Source organism: Cibotium barometz, chromosome 40 (genome assembly GCF_041138505.1).
Source record: "Cibotium barometz isolate CiBa-2024 chromosome 40, ASM4113850v1, whole genome shotgun sequence".
Taxonomy (NCBI): Eukaryota; Viridiplantae; Streptophyta; class Polypodiopsida; order Cyatheales; family Cibotiaceae; genus Cibotium; species Cibotium barometz.
This window is the reverse complement of record NC_141085.1, coordinates 13167879-13189627: the sequence shown is the minus strand read 5'-3', so window position 1 is coordinate 13189627 and position 21749 is coordinate 13167879. Positions and strand designations below refer to the sequence as shown.

The following is a 21749-nucleotide window of genomic DNA, read 5'->3' as shown; positions in this document are numbered from 1 at the left end:
GTAACGATAACGATAATGCATTGATTTAGTTCATTTTCTCTCTCTTTCTTTTTGTCATTCCAGAGTTGTACTCAACACGCTTTTTGGCTTCAGCACCAACTTTTGGATGGCACTGACATCACGATTCCTTCTTGGCATTTGTAATGGCATGCTTGGGACAGTAAGGTATGCTCTTATATTCTTTTCTCCTTTTATTATTATTATTTTTGCATCAGTTTCGATGTGGCTAGTTAGTTTGTGATGCTATTATTTTCTGCAAAATTTGAAGTGAACGGTTGGGGAAAAGCTTTGTATTTCCCACTTCTGTTTTTCCTCAAAGAAAGCCGGGAAGAAATTTACAACCTTCTGAAGAGGTAGACACTAAGATGTTTGTGGTGGGCGGGGGCGGGTGGGGGGGTGTGTGTGCTCTTTTCATGGATGGCTGCTCTTGGAGGGAGACTATGTCCATGGGGGAGGGGGAGAGAGCCACACTAGGGGTGTGTAATGCCATAACATACTACTGTTGCCCGGGTGAAAAAGGACCCAGTTTCCAAGTGCGTAGGAAGGCTGCACGTTGTTGCTGAATCACCCTGTAGGTGGTCCTTGTGAAGGCGTGGATGCTGTCTGCCCTGATGAAGCGGATGGTCTCCACGCCTTCAGAGACACGATCCTCGTGTCCCTGAAGGAGTGGATGATGTCTGCCCTGATGAATTGGAGGAGTGACCATGCCCCCCCTAGTCTCACTGCAGTGTGACTATAGAGGGTTGCTATGCTGTTCATGAGCTCCCACCACGGATCTGGTGGAGTCTGTGGGGTTCATGGGACTGTTGGAACCTGAATGGCGGCAATGGTTGAGATCTAGAGATGTATGTGGTAAAATGGGAGCTCCATACAATAATGCAGGTGTGACTAATGTGTCAAACAGTGAGAGCTTTGTCCTCGGCTCGTGAAACTGTATCTGTGAGAAATGCCTCTCAAGTGAGCCCATAGCTGCATACTCTCGCATCAATCTGGTTCTGGCTGCCTTCTGCATAAAGAACTGAGGCCCAGCAAAAATGATCCCAAGATATACATAAGAGGCCACAAACTGCCCACTATATGTAAACTGAGGTGCGGATCTGCCTATCCATTGTGAGGATGTGTTAAAGATCATAACCTTGGTCTTTCCAAGGTTCACTGTGAGGTCCCGATCGTCACAAAAAGCGCGTAGTGCATCCAAGTGCCTTTACAGCCCCTCTGGTGAATCAGGGGACAATGTCATCTGCATACAATAAGATAGGTATCAAGACTCCTGCCAACTGTGCGCCTGGTCCTCTATCTATGTAGTTAGATATGTCATCAATGTATAGCCCAAAGAGAGTAGGAGACAGGGGGCGGTCCTGTTTCACTCCGATAGTGCTGTGTAAGACATCTGAGTCACCTCCCGGGGCCCATACTCTGCCAGTGACAGACTCGTACAGTGTGAGGATCCCCCAAAGCATATCTGCTGGTACTCCCATATCCTGCAGTCTCTCCGACTCTCCTCGTCAATCTGGCCGGTGTCAAAAGCCTTGCAACAATATATGTGACGCCCATGAGCTCCCCCCTCCTCAATGATGCCCCGTAATGTGAAAATGTGATCTATTGTCCGAAAACGTGCTTGCCCTAGTGCTTTGAGTTTTTGCTCCTCGGCCCATATGCTGAGCTCATGCTCCAAGATTGATCCATAAATCTTGGCCAGTGTGACCAATCATAATAGTCCTGTAGTTGCTTGGGTCCATGGGGTCACCTGCCTTCAAATGGGCACAATGGTATTCGAGGACCAGTTGTCGGGAAACCCTCGCATATTGCCTTGTTAAACATATGAACCAAAAGTGGAGCCAACACATCCCTGGCATGGGAGAAATGCTCGGCAAGCAGCCCATCATGATCCTGTGCTCTCCCATTTTGCATCCTGTCAATGGCCAAGTGGAAGGAGGAGGAATGTGGGGGGGGGGGGGGGGGGGGGAGGCTCAAGTGGGTGAGGGAGAGGTGGCTGTCCGGGGACGTGGTAAAGGGAGGAGGCATAGGTATGCCAAGTGTGGAGTGTGGTAATCAGAGTCAGTGTGCGATGATCTTGGAAGAGCCTCCAGGGCTCCTTGCAGTCCCATCCCAAAAACAGTTTATAGCTTTTGCTCAAGTGTGGCTAGATAGGCACGCTTCTTCCTCCACGTGAGGTGCCGGAAGATCACTTGTGCCTACTGGTGAATGGTGGAGCCCAGAGCAATCTCCCATTGGCGGCGGGCACGGGTCTTTCGGCATTCCTTATCATACCAACTGTTCTCTGGAACAGTCCCATATTGTGTGGAAAAGAGGCTGTGGCGGATGTGTGAAGGGAGGTTGCGAGCTGTGGCAAGCTCATCAAGTCGGACATGTGGGTGGAGGTCGGAGATGATGCTGAAGATGTGATCATAGTAGACCGAGGAGGTCTCCTTGGTGAAGTGGTATCTCGGGTGGTGATGGCGTGGTAAGGTAGGTGGATGAGTGGTGTATTGGCATGCGAGGGAGAAGGCTAGGTAGGCATGATCAGCTGCCACACTTGTCACATGCGGAAGCTCTGGGAGTCTTCTTTCAACCCTAAACACCATCTTGGAACATGCTTGATGCAAAACACATACAGAAGATAGAGAAGAGAGAGAGAGAGATAGCTGAGTATTTAGTATATTCATAATGTACAAAAAGGTGTACAAGTCTTGCAGCCATAGGCTGCCTCATCAAAAGGAGGTCTTGACTCATAAGAGTCCCTAGAGGAGTGTGCCTCTAAACAATGAGCATAGCCCCTTTTATAGTTCTTCTTGGTGCATGACACTCGGCTTACCTACTATCCGCTAGCATCATCTTGAACCCAACCCGATTATCATGTCGGCCAACTTTGTAGTTGCAGCCGATAGGCTCTTGTTCCATTCCGAGGATCTCCTGCACACCAAAGCGCCTGGCTCATACCCAAAACCTGTGTCTTTTCCTGCTGCCTATCAGAGATTAGCTCCTAGAATGAGCATGCACATGTCTTGCACATGACATCCCCCTCTGCTAAACTTGGTGATGGAAGGAAAGGAGACATGATGGAACAGATGCATAGATCTTCATCAGAGTTTGGATTTGGAGATCGGGCATGGTTTTTAGTGAAAAAGGTTGCCACGAAGGTAAGGATGACGGGTTGGGACTCCGTGAATAGACAACAGGATAATAACAGTCATCCAAGAACAGAAGTTGGAATCCATGCCTTGTTCCTGAACACTTTCTTTGGTCTTCGTATTGAGTCTGGCACTCTCACTCCACCCCTTGGAGGATCATCCTCTCTTGGAACCGTTGCTTGAAAGCCTTTCCTGGTGTGCCACAAGTGGCACCCAACTCACAAGACTGCCATTCCCCTTGGATGTTATGGAACACCACCAACCAACCTCCTAGGAACTTCTTCCATGTCTTGTGTTCCTTTCCTTGGGGCTCGTACCTGTGCACGTTCCTGTACCTGTGCACCTTCATCTAGGATTGAATCAGTGTTTAGCTTTGCTAAGCTTGATGCGCTGATACCAATGTAACATGCGGAAGCTGTGGGAGTCTTTCAGCCCTAAACACCATCCTGGAACATGCTTGATGCAAAATGCATATAGAAGATAGAGAGAGAGAGAGAGAGAGAGAGAGAGAGAGAGAGAGAGCTGAGTATTCAGTATATTCATAATGTACAAAAAGGTGTACAAGTCTTGCAGCCATAGGCTGCCTCACCAAAAGGAGGTCTTGACTCATAGAGTCCTAATCTATTGATCCAACTCCCTAGAGGAGGGAATGCCTCTAAACAATGAGTATAGCCCCTTTTATAGCGCTTCTTGGTGCATGACACCTGGCCGACCTGTTGTTGGCCAACATCATCCTGAACCCGACCTGAATATCACGTCAGCCAGTTTTGTAGATGTAGCTGGCAGGATCTTGTTCCAATCCGGGGATCTCTTGCACACCAAAGCGCATGGCTCATGCCCAAAACCTGTCTCTTTTCTTGCTGCCTATCAGAGATTTTAGCGCTTGGAATGAGCATGCACATGTCTTGCACATGACAACACCAATGGGGCGGGGTGAGAGTGAAATTTGAAATGAGCGGTATCAAGGAGAGCGATCCCATCAAGTAGTCCACTATACTAGCTCCATGGGGAGAGAGATACAGAGAAGAAGAAGAAGAATAGGGGACTCTGGAGGAAAGGCAGCCAGAGGTGATGCTGCAATCGTCATCTTCACAGGATTATAGAATTGGTGAATCAAATAGCGAGTCGAGCTAGACTGTTGGTGTCGGGAGGGATTAGGAGCGGCGGCGGCGGGCATGGAGCGGGAAAGCAAAGAGGGGGGAAGGTGTAGGAGGGGGGAGCATGAGAGCAACGTTGTTTCTCGTACCGGTATGAACCTATTCGTACCGTATGGTACGATTTTCTTTAACTTTTTAATTTTTTAATTTTTATTCTCCCCCCCCACCCCCCCCCCCCCCGCCAACCATGAGAAAAAAAATCCAAATGCTAAAAAAAGAAAAGAAATCCTGCTCAATGAAGATCCCAAATGCCCGCAATACTTCACAACTTTTGTGTCCACTCAGTATTCCATACGGGGTTGCTGAGAGACCTAAAAAATTTGGCAAGGTACACTGGTAGTGTACACTTGATTGATAGGATGAGAGTCTTTCTACATCACTTGGAGATCCCTGGTATAGGTAGGCTAGATAGTCGGATCCTCAAGTTATGTACGAGGGAGAAGATGCATCAAGTGTTGTTTTGAAAATCAAACACTACACGAGGATTCGCACACCACGAAAACCCCCGGGGCCAAGTTTAATTGCGCTGATTTGGCTGCGTTTGTGCGTTGGAACGTTTTCTTCAAAAAACACTGATTTGTCTTAATGGACTGCTGTTGGCGATGGCGATTCCTTCAAATTGACGTTGGAGACGAGTGTGCCTAAGAGCTATGGAGAGGCTTGAAGTTATAGTTTGATCAATGGTTGAGTATCTAAGGAGCAATCAAGACTCCAATGAAAGGGGATAGAGCTGCGTTTTTGCAAGGAAGAGGAGAAATGATAAAAATGGGTAATTTCTCACTAATCAAGATTAGGGTATGTGTTGATGAGCAGAGACTAAGCATGAATCACTCAGAAGCACGGCTCTCATGCCATGTTGGTAATCACAGGTTCAACCATGAAGCTATGGAGGATGAAATCTCTCCATGGTTGAGGAAGAAGAAGAAGAAGAGAGAGCAAGTTGGGCACAACACAAGGTGATTGTATTATGAATGAATGAGAATGAGAATGAGATATGAATGCACCACCAAGTACAATACCCTTTAATAGGCATTAAACCCTATCTTTTGACTCCAACTAAGAGGTTGTTTACACCTAGAGTGTTCAGACCAAGTTGGCTATAAACCTAATGATCGGATGCCCGTATCCCCAAAGTCACATGATATTTTGGTGTATTATTTCAACAAGGGGAAGAAGAGGAGGCCGGGCATGCGGCCAGGGGCAACAGAGGCAGGTGGAGGTGAGGGAATCTGGGGGGGGGGGGTGTGAAGGAGGGGCGCAGCAAAGGCATGAGGAAACAAGGGCAACAGAGAAGCAAGGGTAGCAGAGGCGGAGAGGAAGCAGGGGCAGTCAGGGAGGGCAGAGGGCAGCGGGATAAGAGGGGCGGGTAGCGAAGGCACGTGGTGAGCAGAACTCCGGTACGGGGAGTTGATGGAGACCAGTGCCATCACTTTGTTTCGCGATCTAGCTGCTAGCCGATTGCTTCCCCATGCTAGCGGATTGGTTTTGAGCCTGTCTTAGGGCTCTGGCCAACTAGGGATATGGGCTGCCTATGATACAAGTATGGCATCTAACATGCCTTATGGCCACCCCATGGGCTGGCCCATGTACCTATGCTTTAATATGCACCTAAAGGACTGACTTCTCATGATCTTGTAATACGCGGAAGCTTCAGAGAAGGATCGGTACTTCAAAACTCAGAAATCAGCACTCTTTTCGCGACGGAATTAACGCACAAACTGAAAGACGATGTGCAGAAAATAGAGAGAGAAGGGGGAGATGGGGAGGACACAGTATTGGGTCCCAATTACCCTCTGTAGGGCCCCCACCACGGATGGTGTATTTGCTTTATTAGAATGATGTAAAATCTGAAAACAAATACAAAGTACTTGACCTTTTCTTGGCTGGAAAACCTGCCCTTGACCTTCAATCCTTCACCCCTTTGCTTTAGCAATGTTCTTGGCTGTCCTGGCCCTTGTTTGCTTGGAGCACTTGGTGAATTATGAGATGAGATCATGGATTATGGGCTGGGGTATTTATACTTCTCATAGCATCCAGTCGGCCTGCTTCATGAAGTCCCACGACTGTGTCTTTTCCCATAAAGTGTTTTCACACTATATTCCATGCTTTCACACTATGCCAAATACTGTCCAACCTGCGCATATATTCTGGGACAGCATCCTGACTGCTGGGCACCATGCGCATGGGTGTGGGACTGCCCCCCACACCTGGCCGACTGGCTGGGTAGGGTTTCTAACCCTGTCGGCTGCCTGTCCAGCAGCCCTAGGGCTGGCCGACAGCCCTTCCAGCCCAAGCCATGGCTGGTGGGCACACTGTGGGCCCTCCTGGCCCCTTGGGGGTGGTTCTACACCTCCCCCATGCCCATTCTACAAGTGCAAGTGCAAATCCTCACACTGGGGTAGCCCTATGGGCTGGCCCCATCTCTACATGCAAACCTACATGCCTACAGAGGCCTGGCATCCAGTTGCAAACCAGATATACAGAACATCTGACATCATTCCAGAGGGAGACTCACAGCGCGGACTGGCACTGCTTCATGTGCAGAACAGTGCACACCTGACCTTGGACGCATGTGCAGGACAATGCACACCTGACCTCGGACGACTGAGATGGATCCCTGGCTGACTCGTCCCGGACTGGGCTCACATGGGACCAGTTCACCATCCCAGGTCCTGCACCTTCTGTACAGAAATGTCTACGTGGCATCCAAGTGCGGGATGCACGTGACATCCCCTTCTGCTTAACTTGACGGAAGCTGCATAGCCTCCAAATAATCCGTCAATAATGCAGGATAGTCTTCGAAAAATTCTTTGTCGAGCCATACCGCTTCATGAGTTCCTCGGTCCTGAAACTTCGTGAGAAACTGTCGTAGTCTTCGGCCTGAGCCATGCTTGAAACGGTGCAGAAGGATCTGTTCTGGAACCATTACTTCTGCTTCATCAATGATGTCTGGTTCCGCTTCGTCTTTGACCTCTGAAGGGGGTGGACCTGCATATGGCTTTAACCAACTGACATGAAATACATCGTGCATAGTCCAACTCGGAGGTAGCTTTAACTGCATAGACACCTCATTAATCTTTTTCCGGATGGGAAATGGTCCGAAGCTCCTGAAAGACAACTTTGGGCATCGCTTGCCCACCTGCTTTAATCTTTGCTTCATAATCCGAAGATACACCCAATCTCCTTCCGAAAACTTCATGTCCCTTCGGTCTTTATTGGCCTGTCGAGTGTAGGCCTCTTGCGCTTTAGCCAACCTGTCTTTAACGGACTCTAGGATCTCCTGGTAAGACTCCGTCACTCTGTTCGCCTCCGGTACTGAAGACGAAGTCCTGGTTAACAACGACTAGAAAGGCCTTCCAAACGCTGCCTCATATGGAGTCCTGCCAATAGCTGAAGAAAAAGAGTCATTCAAAACAGCTTGAACTAAAGGCAAAAACGATTCCCACTTACCTTGCTGATCGTGGACATAACACTTCAGCACATCAAAGGCCAACTGGTTGTATATCTCTGTCTGGCCATCAGTCTGTGGGTGGAATGCACTGGAAAAATTCAACTTAGTACCAAAATTATCAAACAATGCCCTCCAAAAATGACTGGTAAACTTGGCATCTCGGTCTGACACTATGGTCCTAGGAATCCCACCAATCGGATACCAATGCCGAATGAATAGCTGGGCAACATCCTCGGCGGTCACATTGGCCCTGCAAGGAATAAGCATAACAAATTTGCTGAATCTGTCAACAATAGTTAAACACTGTGTATTACGCTTACTCGGACTGGGAGGCAGATTTGTGACAAAGTCCATCGAAATGTCTTGGAAAGGACCCTCAGGAATTGGCAAAGGCTGTAACAACCCTATCTTCTTTCCACGAGGAGCTTTCACCTTTTGACAAATGTCACAGCGTTGTACATATGTAAACACATCACGCCTCATCTTTGGCCAAAAGTATTGCCGTTCTAATTTCTCCAGAGTCGAATTCATGCCCCTATGACCACCTGTAATGGCGTCATGGGCATCATGGAGAAGAGCTGCCCGGAATGATTTCATGACACACAGTCGGCCTTTGTAGTAAAGCCAACCATCGCGTATCAGAAAATGGCATGGTCCTGTGGCATCCAATGCCTGTTCCCACTGAGTACCGAATTGCTCGGAATCCGCGTACGTGTGCTTCATGTCTTCTAGTCCACTACCAACAAGGTCAAGTCTAGTGGTCTGAATCGCAGATACTTGTCCCTTCCTGCTCAAAGCATCGGCCACTGGATTGGCCTTTCCTGGAAGGTACTCAATCATGCCACCAAACTGCTGGAATATCTGACTCCAGCGGTGTTGTCGATCACTCCACTGTGCATTTGGCATCGTCTGAATCCAGCGCAATGCCTGATGGTCAGTGCGGACCTCAAAGTCACGGCCATACAGGAAATGTTTCCAATGTTTCAAGGCCTGTATAACTGCTAGGAGTTCACGATCGTAGACTGAGTAGTTCTTTTCGGCGGGCAGTAACTTACGAGACATGTAAGCTACTGGATGACCATTCTATTGCAAAACACCTCCAATTGCGATGTTACTCGCATCGGTGATCACTTGAAATGGTTCGTCCCACGAGGCAAGGGCTAAACAAGGCGCTTCTGATAAAGCCACCTTGAGGTTCTGGAATGCCTCCAACGCTCGTGGAGTCATTCGAATCTTTTGCCTCCTTGTTTTCACTCCCTTTAGCGAATCGGTGAGGTCTGCCGAGAGATCAGAAAACTTGTCAATGTGGGTGGAATATGCATGGCATATACCCACAAATGATCTAATGTCATAAGCAGTCTGAGGTACTTCCCAGTTAACAATCTCGGCTACTTTAGCCGGATCAAGTCGAATGCCTTCGGCACTGATTATATATCCCAAGTAATGTACCTGGAACAGATAAAATTCTGACTTCTTTTCATTGACATGGAGCTCGTTGCTTTCCAGCAACTTAAGGACTTTCTCCACATCAATGTCATGCTGCTCAACTGTAGCTGAAAATATGAGTATGTCGTCCAGAAACATGAACACACACACTCCAATCAACTCCCGGAAAATACGCATCATCATGCGGTTAAATGTAGCTGGGGCGTTCGTCAAACCAAATGGCATGACCACAAATTCATAGTGGGCCCGTTCTGTACGGAAAGCTGTCTTGGGGATGTCCCCCTCAACAATCCGAACCTGGTGGTACCCACTCTTTAAATCCAATTTAGAGAACACCTTAGCTCCATTCAGCCTCTCGAGAATATAGTCAATTCGAGGCATCGGGAATCTGCTCTTGATAGTCAACTTGTTGAGTGCACGATAATCGACACACAACCGAGAAGACCTATCTTTCTTCTTGACAAATAAGATCGGTGCTGCAAATGGCGACACGCTGGGGCGGATGAAGCCAGCTTGCAACAATTCTTGGAGTTGGCGGTACAACTCCGATTCCATTGCCTTAGAAAGGCGATACGGAAACTTGCTCGGGGGTTCCGAGCCTGGGAGGAGGTCAATCTTGTGATCCTCCGGTCTGGACGGGGGAAGCTGGGGAGGGAGACTGTCCCGAAGAAAAATCTTCTGGAACTTTTCATGGAGAACCGAGTACTTCTCGGAAGCACTGGCCACCGTCTGGGCTGTCTGGATGTAAATCATCGCACACTGTGCGCCTTTCCTGACTGCTCGCTTAGCCTGCAAGTGGCTTATGAGCGGAAAGTTTGGAATACCTGGCTCACACTTAATGGTCACCGGGGTGTTTGACACATTCCGATCAATCTGGAACGTGTGCTTGTCCCACTTGACATCAGGAAGAAACTTGTGAAACCACTGGATACCCAAAATTATGTCTGCTCCTACAAGAGGGGCAACCATAAAGTCACGCACAAACTCTATGCCCTGAATGACTAACTTAGCACCTAGAGCTTCATACTTGACGCTCGTTGTCATACCTGTGCTAAAACCCTCAACCTGTTTGTCCACCGGAGTCAGCTCGAAACGGGCACGCCTAGCGGCCTCTTCCGTGATCACATCCTCTGTGCTGCCGCTGTCAAACAAGACAACGACTCTCTGGCCACCTATGTAGCCAAAGGACTTGAGCAATTCGTTACGCTCATACTCCTGGTCATGGGCGCCCTTCTGCTTATCTTCGAGCTCCCGGCTAATAATTGCTCCAACTGAAGCACCGGGGGTTGAAGAATTAGGGGTAGCCGCTGGGGTCTGTGTGGGAGCTGTGCTCACCACGGAAGCTGTGGAGGCGGCGGCGGCCTTTGGAGGCTTCTTCGGACAATCCCGAGAAGTATGTCCTTTTGTGTGACAAAAGTAACATCTACCCTCCTTCCTGTACTGAGCAAGCTCCTCAGCACTCAACTTGCCACCTGTCTTGCCTGCCTCCGCTTTCTGGTCTGGAGTAAGCTTAGACGCATTGTTCGAGTTCTTGGAGCCAGAGGCTCCCGGGCTCTGTCCTGGGTAAGACCCCGTCTGGTTCTGGCTTTTGCCCCCCGAGGCGTTAGCCTTGGGAGAAGCCGGCTGGGAAGTCTTGGGCTTGCCACCATTGTGTTTCATTTCTGCACTCTGCGCAAGCGAGAGTGCGTCCTCAAAGGTGGCTGGTCTAAACATACGCACCTCCCATTGGATTTGCGTGTCCAGGCCATACAAAAACTGCCCTTTCTTGTCCGAATCAGATAAGCCTAATTGTAGACACAAGGTCGAAATTTTATTGGCAAACTGAAGGACTGGTTGCGCGTTCTGACGCGCACCCCTGAACTCGTCTTCGAGTCGCTCAAGGTAGTGGGGCGGTAAAAACCGCTGCTTAAGGTCATGGACGAACTCGTCCCACCCATAAGCTGCCATACCTGATCTGGTGTGGGCATGAGCCCATTGAGTCCACCAAGGAATGGCCTCACCTTCCAAGTACCAACTGGCTAATATCACTTTGTCAATATCTGATTTCCTAACTGCGGCAAAGTAAGCTTCAAATTGATGTAACCATGAATACAGAGTAGTGGGATCGAGTTTACCATTATACTTACTGAAATTCATTTTCTCGGGAAAATGATTCGAGGGCGCCGCCGGTGTCAATCTGGCGTCCAAAGCTCTGAGGTAACGCTTGTGTTCCACTCGTCGCATGGCATCGTCTTCGCGTTGTCGAATCTCCAATGCGCGCATCTGCATCTCAAGCAAGGAGCTTGGCTGCGGCTGTGACCCTGCGAGAGGGTCCCTGTGACGAGGATCTGGTAACTGGGATACGGAAGGAGAGGGAGGAGGAGATGGAAAACGCGACGCTGGAGAGCGAGAACGCTCCTCCAGAGCCAAAATCCGCGCCTTCTGCTCATCCAACTTGGTTGTCTGGTCTGCGATTGCTCGCATCATCTGTTGGAACATATCTGTTACACTCAAGCCGGGTGCCCTAGCTGGGCTGCCTGGTGCACTCTGGTCCCATGGTTCTGGTTCTCTCTCGTCGCCGAAATTTGCCATAACGGGAAAATGCAGTTCCTTTCCGGAACGCAATCTGACCATCCACTATCTGTGTGGGAGACTTCCGGAGGCTTCCGGAGGCTAAAAACCAACCGTCCTTCGAGGGACAGGAGTCACTCCGAAAGGGGTAGTCCACCGGCGTCTAAAAACCAACCACACGAGCGAAATTTTTTTTTGGTTTTCTTTGCTGAATCTTTGTCCTTGAAGTGAGCTCTGATACCACTGTAATACGCGGAAGCTTCGGAGAAGGATCGGTACTTCAAAACTCAGAAATCAGCACTCTTTTCGCGACGGAATTAACGCACAAACTGAAAGACGATGTGCAGAAAATAGAGAGAGAAGGGGGAGATGGGGAGGACACAGTATTGGGTCCCAATTACCCTCTTTAGGGCCCCCACCACGGATGGTGTATTTGCTTTATTAGAATGATGTAAAATCTGAAAACAAATACAAAGTACTTGACCTTTTCTTGGCTGGAAAACCTGCCCTTGACCTTCAGTCCTTCACCCCTTTGCTTTAGCAATGTTCTTGGCTGTCCTGGCCCTTCTTTGCTTGGAGCACTTGGTGAATTATGAGATGAGATCATGGATTATGGGCTGGGGTATTTATACTTCTCATAGCATCCAGTCGGCCTGCTTCATGAAGTCCCACGACTGTGTCTTTTCCCATAAAGTGTTTTCACACTATATTCCATGCTTTCACACTATGCCAAATACTGTCCAGCCTGCGCATATATTCTGGGACAGCATCCTGACTGTTGGGCACCATGCGCATGGGTGTGGGACTGCCCCCCACACCTGGCCGACTGGCTGGGTAGGGTTTCTAACCCTGTCGGCTGCCTGTCCAGCAGCCCTAGGGCTGGCCGACAGCCCTTCCAGCCCAAGCCATGGCTGGTGGGCACACTGTGGGCCCTCCTGGCCCCTTGGGGGTGGTTCTACACCTCCCCCATGCCCATTCTACAAGTGCAAGTGCAAATCCTCACACTGGGGTAGCCCTATGGGCTGGCCCCATCTCTACATGCAAACCTACATGCCTACAGAGGCCTGGCATCCAGTTGCAAACCAGATATACAGAACATCTGACATCATTCCAGAGGGAGACTCACAGCACGGACTGGCACTGCTTCATGTGCAGGACAGTGCACACCTGACCTTGGACGCATGTGTAGGACAATGCACACCTGACCTCGGACGACTGAGATGGATCCCTGGCTGACTCGTCCCGGACTGGGCTCACATGGGACCAGTTCACCATCCCAGGTCCTGCACCTTCTGTACGGAAATGTCTACGTGGCATCCAAGTGCGGGATGCACGTGACAGATCTAACCTCAGATGACCTAAATGCGACTAACCTACGTAGCTCGTGCCTGACATGTCCCGGATTGGGGCTCACAATGGTGTCACAACATACAAATATTCCTAAAAGATACTATTTTCTATGTAAGTGTAGCACTGATGATGAGCAAGTGTCACACTGCACCTCAGTGCATGGGTAACAATAGGACAGAATCTTGGATAGGTGATTGAGATTCCCAATCAACTGCAGTTGTGATGGCTTGGGCAGTAGGGTTCCGTCCATCCGATCGATCTTTCCTGAGTGGGTAGTGCCGGAGAGGGTAAGGGCTGCAAGGGAGCACTCAGAAGAAGTTTTTCTTTTTTTTCACTGGTTAACATTATAAAGTTACGCTCAAGATTATGAACTTATTTTGATCAATAACCAAGGAAGGTTTTGCAGGCCTATGCATCTGAGATCTGTAGCAACGAGCATCAAGCATTGGGTCTGTCAATGGTATCGCTCTTTACCGTACCCTCTCCTTGTTGGCCATCTTGGTCTCAAGATGAACTAATATAAATTCTCTCATTTGTTTTAATAGGTTGGAACAATGTGGGGGGCTGGTTTGATCATTGGTCCAGCTATTGGAGGGTACTTGGCTCAGGTGTGACAGTTTCTTTCCACATTCATCTTCATTTTCATCTCTGGTTGACTAGAAGTAGGATAACACTTAACTAGTAATATTGTGCTCAAGAGATTGTGAATGTTCAAAACGTATACCATCTGCAGGGATGCACGCAAATCAGACAATTTATGATAATATAGATGCCATTTTTGTAAAGGCATGCTCTTTATTACAGCATAGTCACGGGATGCATGGCCTTACACATTGAACACGTGTTGGGAATTTTTGGTTCTTGTTTTGTTCAAAGACAAGTGCCCTATGGTTCCAGTTTTCCTCATGACCTTGTCGCCTGTCCTTTGTGAGGACATCACCAGTGCTTGTTCGAAGACCAAGGTATTGCTTAAAATCATAATAGCTAGGGAGGATCAAAACAATTACACAACATTATAACTGGATAATTAAGATTAATGAAAAAAGAGCTTAGCAAGACAAGCACAACAAATATCTCATCAACGTATTCATCAAATTTTCTGAAATGAGAGCCCAAATATATTTTTTAAAGCTCCAAGATCCATGTATGGAGCACAACTCCTGTGACTAGTACTTTTTATGTGACTTAAGCACAATCCATGTGACTAGCACAATCCAAGTGACTAGCACACAACATGTGTCTAGTCCATGTGACCCATGACATCACTCAACTTACATTACTTATGGCATGTGGAATCCCTCCCAACTTTTCACATATTCTCATCCATTTACAATCATCAAATAACCAAGTACCTTAGGTATTTTAGACCTATCTACACATGTAACATGCACCTTAATGAAGGAGAATGATGCTTGAACACATGTTGAAAACTGAATATGCAGAGAGTAGGGTTGAGGTTCCATTGCAAGTAACCCTCTCATTTTTAAACTGGTCGCAAGAGCTCCCGTACCTGAGCTGCACCCACCGCTCTCCGCTTCTGGCTGCCCTCTCTGCCCCTGCCTCTGCTTCCCAGGCCTCTATTCTCTGCTGCCTACGCTGCCCGGCCTCTGCTGCCCATGCTTCTTTCCACTGCTGCCCGCTGCCTGCCCTCCTCTTCTACTGCCCGTCCTCCTTCGTCTTGCCCCTTTGCCCACTCTTTCCTTCTTTCTTCCATGGTTATCCCCTGCACTCTTCAGGACGGAACAGGAAGCACCTCGTGAAGGACCAGCTTCTTTCTGTCATCCACTGGTGGAACCATGGATGCGCTATTGTTGCAGGAGCACAAATTGGATAGGCACCAGTGTGGTAAAACTGGTAAGATTCTTCTGTTGGGGTCAGGGATGCAGCAGCAATGCACGCGCGTGCGCGCACACAGTTGTGGAGATGCAGAGAAGGTGAGAGGGAAGAGAGCACACAACTTGATAGACTTCTTGATAATCAAATGTGTACCAAGTACAAAAGATAAGTACACCCTAAAATATGGATAAGTGGGTGTTTACACAGTCGGGAAAAAAACCTCCTAAAGAGGGGAAAAGTTTCCCAGCCTGGTCCTAGATGAGCTCACATCACTACCATGACATACAGTCTACAAAATTTTTCTTTGAAGTTTGCACTTATCTCCACCAATTTATGAACTTGATCTAGAAAATTAGCCGGCCTACCAAATGCGATATCATAGGTTTCTCTTTAGAGTAGCCTTGATGTGGAGACATGCCTTTCAGCACCCTTGTTGTGCCCTTTGTGTAGCTATATATTCTTAAAAGAATGGTGAACCAAATTTTATTGGGCATATACTTTACTTTATCAAGAAATGTAGATGGTCGTCATAGGAAGGTGGGGTGATTGATCCATCTTTTTTGTAGCATTTATTTTGAATTGTTTGTTTTACCCCTTGGAGTGATGATGTGAACATGTACAAGAATATGGCTGATCAATCCCCAAAAGGCAATAAGCCCAAAGCTTTGCGGAAAGCTTCGAACCTTCATGAGAAGAGACTTCATGAACAAATATGCCATGTTGTCATGTGCAGGCACATAAACCAGGTTGATCTCTCCTGTAGAGAGTCTCCCCTGACATAATGATAATGCATCTGAATGTGCTTCGTGCAAGCATGGAACACAGGGTTCCTCACAATTGTTCTCTCCATGCATATATCACAAAGCCAAAAAAACTCCTATAGTCTCCTCTTGAAGAAAAATGAACCAAGCTCTGATACCATTTGTAAGGTGCCCGTTCACCCCTCGCCATGATTACACAGAAGTTATAGAAGTTTACAATAACAATTCAGGGAGCCTCGTCACCCTCATCACTAGAATCATCCATATATCACGAAATTAGAGCATATCCATAGTTTCACATGTAACATACAGCATGGAGTTGGTCCTTCACGAGGCGCTTCCTACTGCGGGTGGCAAGACCCCCGAGGCCCTGCACATTCCATGAGACAATTCTCGTGGTAAAAATGTGGTTTAAGCAAATGCTTAGCTAGTGTCTGTGCCCGCCTTTCACAATGCTGAATGAGGGGGTATTTATTAAAAATGTGATCTACATACATGTGTGGTATGGTCACATATGAATCCTTTGTGGTAGATTTCGACAAATTATAGGCTAAGGTCTAAAGGTTCACATCAACATGGTTACTATGTGAACATGGTTACTATGTGCTATCATGGTCAGGTGGATCATTCATGGCACCTCTAGTTGGAGGGCACATGGCCAAGCGGATCTAGGTGCCTTCCTTTGATGAGCCTATATATTTGGGAGGCTCACATTGTGTGGTACATGTGCGAGAGCTCTAGCTTCTGTAATCTCTCTTGGTGAGAAATACTAAGTGGTCCTTTGTGGATATCTTGTCTCTTGCTTATTGTTAAGCTTTTGATCTAGAAAGTGTAATGCTTAGTGTTAATCTTGAATGCATGCTTGATTAGCACTTCTTTAGTAGTTAGCATCTCTCAAGTGAGCTTATCCAAGAATGCTAATGACTCATATCCAATCAATGATCGGGTCATTGCTAATGACTCATAAGAGGCACGTTTGCACTAATCCAAAATGCCCGTACTGGTGTGACAGACCCGGCCGTGGTTTAGGTCTACTTGCAATCTTCATACGTTGCTTCAATGGACTATTAGGTTCTGAAAGCAACACTGTCCTTAGTATGCTCATTGTCTAGAGCAAGCACCATAACCCTAGGGATGTCCATCAAGGCAGTGACCACTTGGGCGGCAGAGGTCGGCAAGGCAGGGATAGGAGGTACCTGTAGAAGCTGACCCGATGGTATCCAACATCGGCCAATACGCGTGTGTAAGACTTGGGAAGTTGAGTGTAAGAGGAAGTGGTTCTGGTCTTCTTCAATAGGGTCAAAATAGCTGGTGTATAGCTGGTGTATGGTAGGAAGATATCTTCCTTGGGCCCAATGGGAATGGATTGCCCTTCAGCACCTCTGAAACATCGAAAATCCATTTGGAAGAAACCTCTCCCAAGTAACCTCACATCTTTGAAGTGGAGTGCAAATTTAGACGGAGAGCATCAATGCTTGAGCATTCAGCATATCATCAACAAAACGCAGCATCAATCAGCAATTAGCCGATACAACACCTTGCGTTTTCAGCATCTACACAGTTTTCATCATTCATACACACATCGTTTTGCTACAGTCCTTCCGGTGAAGGTAAAACGCATTCATACAATCATTTTCAGCATTCATTCACAGCCTAGAACAATCCCAACATTCAAGCAAGAAAATCAACCAAATTCCATATCTACTAAAAATAACATCAACATTAATGCAAGAATTAAGAAGACATTAAGTGAAGGACCAAGGTGGCCACAGGAGTGGGCAGCCATGGTGGCTACTACAGGTGGAAACAAAGACTTCGAACGATTTGGGGTTGTAAGCTGCCTCTTAAACAGTGTCTATTCTTATGGAGATGCCTTGTGGAAATACTTCCGGTTTCTACTTTTTTGGCAAAACTACACATCTCCAGTGAACACAGGGTCCCCTCTAGGACATTATGCCCTTAGGAGTTGTCACAAGGTAGGAGAGATGTGAGCTAAGGGTCACACGCATAGATCGCTAGCACAGAGAACACACACATGAGCAAGACACAAATGAACAAGAACATAGATGAGCAAGAGCATGCAGATGCGCAAGAGCAGTGAGAGTGGAGAGAACACCAGAACACGAAAATAGATGAGACTAGTATTGCTAGAATGATCCCCGTCACACAATCCCATATCCTTTTGTACAATGTCACTTGGCCTTTGGACTAGTCCAAGGGTGACCATCAAGTGGCCTTGCTGTCACTGCTGAGTAGCGTGGTGTTCATCAAGTGAGCATAAGAGACAAGTGGTGCATCATTGTAGTGTGAGTGCAAGTGGTGCGCTGGTCTAGGTGTCAATGCAATGAGCTGGACCGGTCCAAGGTAGTTGGCTTTTTTGTCTGGTCCAAAAGTGAAGGACCAAGGTGGCCGTTGGAGTGGGCAGTCAGGGTGGCTACAGAGCGCCCACGACTAATCGATTCACTGTCCTCGGTGAATGGCAGAGAAAAGCCAATGTAGAGGATGGAGAGGCTGTGAAGACATTGGGTGATATTTATGAGTTTAAAATAGAGATTACAATAGAGATAATTTGATCAACATGTTCAGTGATATATACAATGAAATGAAATAAAATCGTACATACTATACTTCGAATGTAACAGTAACCAAAAGTGAACTAGAGGTTTGAGGTGTGAGGAGGAGCGGTACAGCCATCTTGCCCTGTAGCTGCACTCTGACTCTGGCTGGGACCGACAACGAGGCCCCCACAAGCGAACTGCAGAGTCTGTCGCACGGCCTGAAACTGAGCGGCCTTCTCCCTAAGAGAGGAAAGCTGTGCAAGATCCATATCCATCGTAGCCAGGTGTGACCTAGTAGATTGAAGCTCCACCTCCAGCGTGGCAGCATGATGCTAGGATGTGGTAAGAGAAGATCTGAGAGTAGCAACTTCGGGCACGAAGTTGCGTTATAGTAGTAGTAGCCTGTGTCATCTCCTCCTGAAGCCAGGTCACTTCCTAAGAGCGTAGTTGCTGGATGGTATGGTTGGCACGGCGCAACTCTCCATGTAATCGGGACAATTCCTCTGATAGTAGGATGAAATAATCCGTGAGGTACTCAAAGTAGATGCTTGCCTCGAGGGACATTGTCGAAGTTGCACACTAGACGTCGGGCACGTGCGGCATGCGGAAGATCCAAGGTGTACGGAAGCCTGCTGAAGGGTAGCACATCCCAAAAGGGATCAGGAGTAGCATCTGGGAAAGGAGATTCTCGGGTGTAGCCACCTTGGCTGCCCACTCCTGTGGCCACCTTGAACTGGACAAAAGTGCCAGCCTCCTTGGACCGGTCCAGCTCATCACTTTTGGACTGGACAAAAGTGCCAGCCACCTTGGACCGGCGGTCCAGCTCATTTCATTGACACCTAGGCCAGCACACCACTTGCACCACTTGCACTGACACTACAACGATGCACCACTTGTCTCTTGTGCTCACTTGATGAACACCATGCTCCTCTCGGCAGTGACAACATGGCCACTTGATGGTCACCAGTCCAAAGGCCAAGCAACATTGTACAAAAAGATATGGGATTGTGTGATGGGGGTTAATTCTAGCAATACTAGTCTCATCTATTTTCGTGTTTTGGTGTTCTCTCCACTTTCACTGCTCTTGCTCATCTACGTGCTCTTGCTCATCTATGTTCTTGTTCAATTGTGGTCTTGCTCATGTGTGTGTGCTCTGTGCTAGCGAGCTATGCGTGCGACCCTTAGCTGACGTCTCTCCTACCTTGTGACGACTCATGAGGGCAGAGGGCAGAGGGGGCCCTGTGTTCACTGCGGTGTACACTGTCTTGGGCGCGCCCGGGCAAAGAGGTGTGCTATAGGTAAAAATTTGGCGATCCTGTTGGGGACACCGCCACACCCTCATCACCCTACTCTTTTTTTTTTGGCACACCGCCACACCCTTATCACCCTACTACTTTTTTTTGGCACACAATCAAAGTTTTTTTTTTTTTCGCGCCACTCCAGTTGATGAATATTGGCGCACCGTCTTACCTCTCCTCCATGTTTTTTCAGCGTCTCACCGATGTTTTTTTTTTTTTTGGGCGTTGCTAAATATGGCGCACCGTCACCTCATCTAGCCCCATGCGCTTTTTTGCCACCCAGCTAGGAAGCTTGGTTTGCCACATGGCTTAACACAATTTCGCCAGCTTATCTAGCTGTGCCACATACTACTATGCTTTTTGGTGCAGCAGCACACCTTGATACGCATATTTTTTTTGGCACACCGGCACTCCAATATTTTGGCGTCCTACCACACGTCTCACAGTGTGATGCAGCCACGCCACGGAGTAGTAGGGACACTGCCTGTAAGACTGTCCCAAAGCGCAACATGTGTGGCAGAGGATTTTTCACCCACACACTTCCTGGCGATTCCACACTGTGCACTCTTACTTGGGGCACAGTAGGCTAGGTGACTGCTGAGACTGACCCCACTCTTCTATGAGGAGGCAGCAGGTGGGCCGGCCCTCCGACTCTCTGTAGGATTGATACAGTTCCCACCCCCAACAGTTTGGCAGAGCCTTGGTCTCTGGGCAGCACCAGGTGGGAGATCATCAGCATCATAGCTGCATGGCATGTTGCAGCGAGGCCATCAAGCATACTCTAGTCTCTCACCCCTTTAGCTGAGTCAATCGGCTCCGTTTGGATCGTCATCATTCATACCCTCCACGGTCAGTGGGAGAAGCTGTAGGGCTGATCAGATTGCATGTGTAGATGCAAGAGGCCATCCTACGCACATCCCTTTCTCACTCATCCGGCTGGCCAGGTTACTTGACTTTATAGGCCGCTGGTTTGGCCCCCCCAGGCCAGTAGTACGAGTTTCCCTCCGAGAGCGGCTAGCCATGGAGGGAAACACCCCTTTCCTGTTTGTTTTGGCCTCCTTTGAGGGTTCTGAGCATGTACATCTAGCCCTTGGGCTGCTATTTTTTAACTAGTAGAAGATCATAAAAAGCGTTGTTATGCTCATATTTACAAAATGCAATACTTCTTCCAGCCTTCGGAAAAGTACCCGACTGTCTTTCCGAGTGGATCGTTTTTTGACACGTAAGTATTAATTATACAAAAGGCAAGATAACAAAATGTCTTGTTATTAAAAAGTGCCAGATTTTTAGTAAGGACTAACTTTATGATGCTTGGATTGAATGAGCTTTTGGTTGCAGGTTTCCCTATGCTTTACCTTGTATATGCATATCCGCATTTGCAGCAGCAGGACTTGTAGCAAGCTTTTGGATTCCGGTAAGTGATTTATTGCAACGCTCATTCAAATATATTGAGGGAGAGAACATCCTTTCTCTTTGTTGTATTGGATTTCTCATCTTGTATGGCACCAACGCAAAATGTGCTAGAGCTGCTAGACTGGATAAGACTCTTGGATAGTAGCTCATTCATATACTTATAATTTCTTTTTATCAGATGGATTAGTCTGGCTGGAAACCAGCAGGCAAGCTGGGTCTCCGATTCTGCCAAGCTGTCACACTCGCAATGATCTCTCAATCTAAGTCCAACTTTGAGTGACGTAGTTTGAAGGGAGAATGGGGGATCTGTGTCAAAGTGGTGGTATGGACAGACCCATGATACAGCATAAATAAGTATCACCATTACGAGATTGGGTGGATTTTCTTGTTTTTTTAAAGAAATCCCATGTATGTCATGCTTACCTGTTGCTGGGGAAATGAATTGTGGGGGTGAACTGTCTTCATGATTGGACATTCCCTGGATTTCATGCGTATGAATTGTCCATGGCCTTGGGGACACCCAGGAATACCCTGGACGGACATGATCTAACTGATATGGTTCAATTTTATGCACTAACAAGTGTTCACATGTCTCTGTAGGTGGTAAGTATCAACTCAAACCTATTTTTAAATGTTTTTATGAGTTACAGCGTTATTATGTGAATCCTTTTAACATGTCCTGGCTACATTCACCAAGGCCATGCTAATGGGGGCAATTAATCTGGGGCCCTCTCCAAGTGTCCTCTTGGTTGGAAAGTTCTCCACAAATATGAAAGAACCAATAGAAAATCACAGCAT

At 47.7% G+C, this 21749-nt stretch overlaps 1 protein-coding gene across 13 annotated transcripts in view; it reads left to right on the top strand.

Moving 5' to 3' along the window:
• The window catches only part of LOC147615222 (putative peptide/nitrate transporter At3g43790), a 36112-nt gene that overhangs the window by 4333 nt on the left and 10030 nt on the right, over window positions 1-21749 (top strand). For 12 of the 13 annotated variants that reach the window (XR_015262778.1, XR_015262779.1, XM_086779263.1 and 9 more), the window contains 5 exons: window positions 64-166; window positions 13492-13545; window positions 13631-13693; window positions 20711-20760; window positions 20877-20952. Coding sequence is in view for 11 of the 13 variants with exons in the window: in XM_086779263.1 (XP_086635389.1) it covers window positions 64-166; window positions 13492-13545; window positions 13631-13693; window positions 20711-20760; window positions 20877-20952 (346 nt within the window). In the remaining 2 variants the exon portion in view is untranslated. Of the gene's footprint in view, window positions 1-63; window positions 167-5178; window positions 5245-13491; window positions 13546-13630; window positions 13694-20710; window positions 20761-20876; window positions 20953-21749 lie in introns of those variants that run through there. The other variant, XM_086779264.1, reaches the window with a different exon arrangement.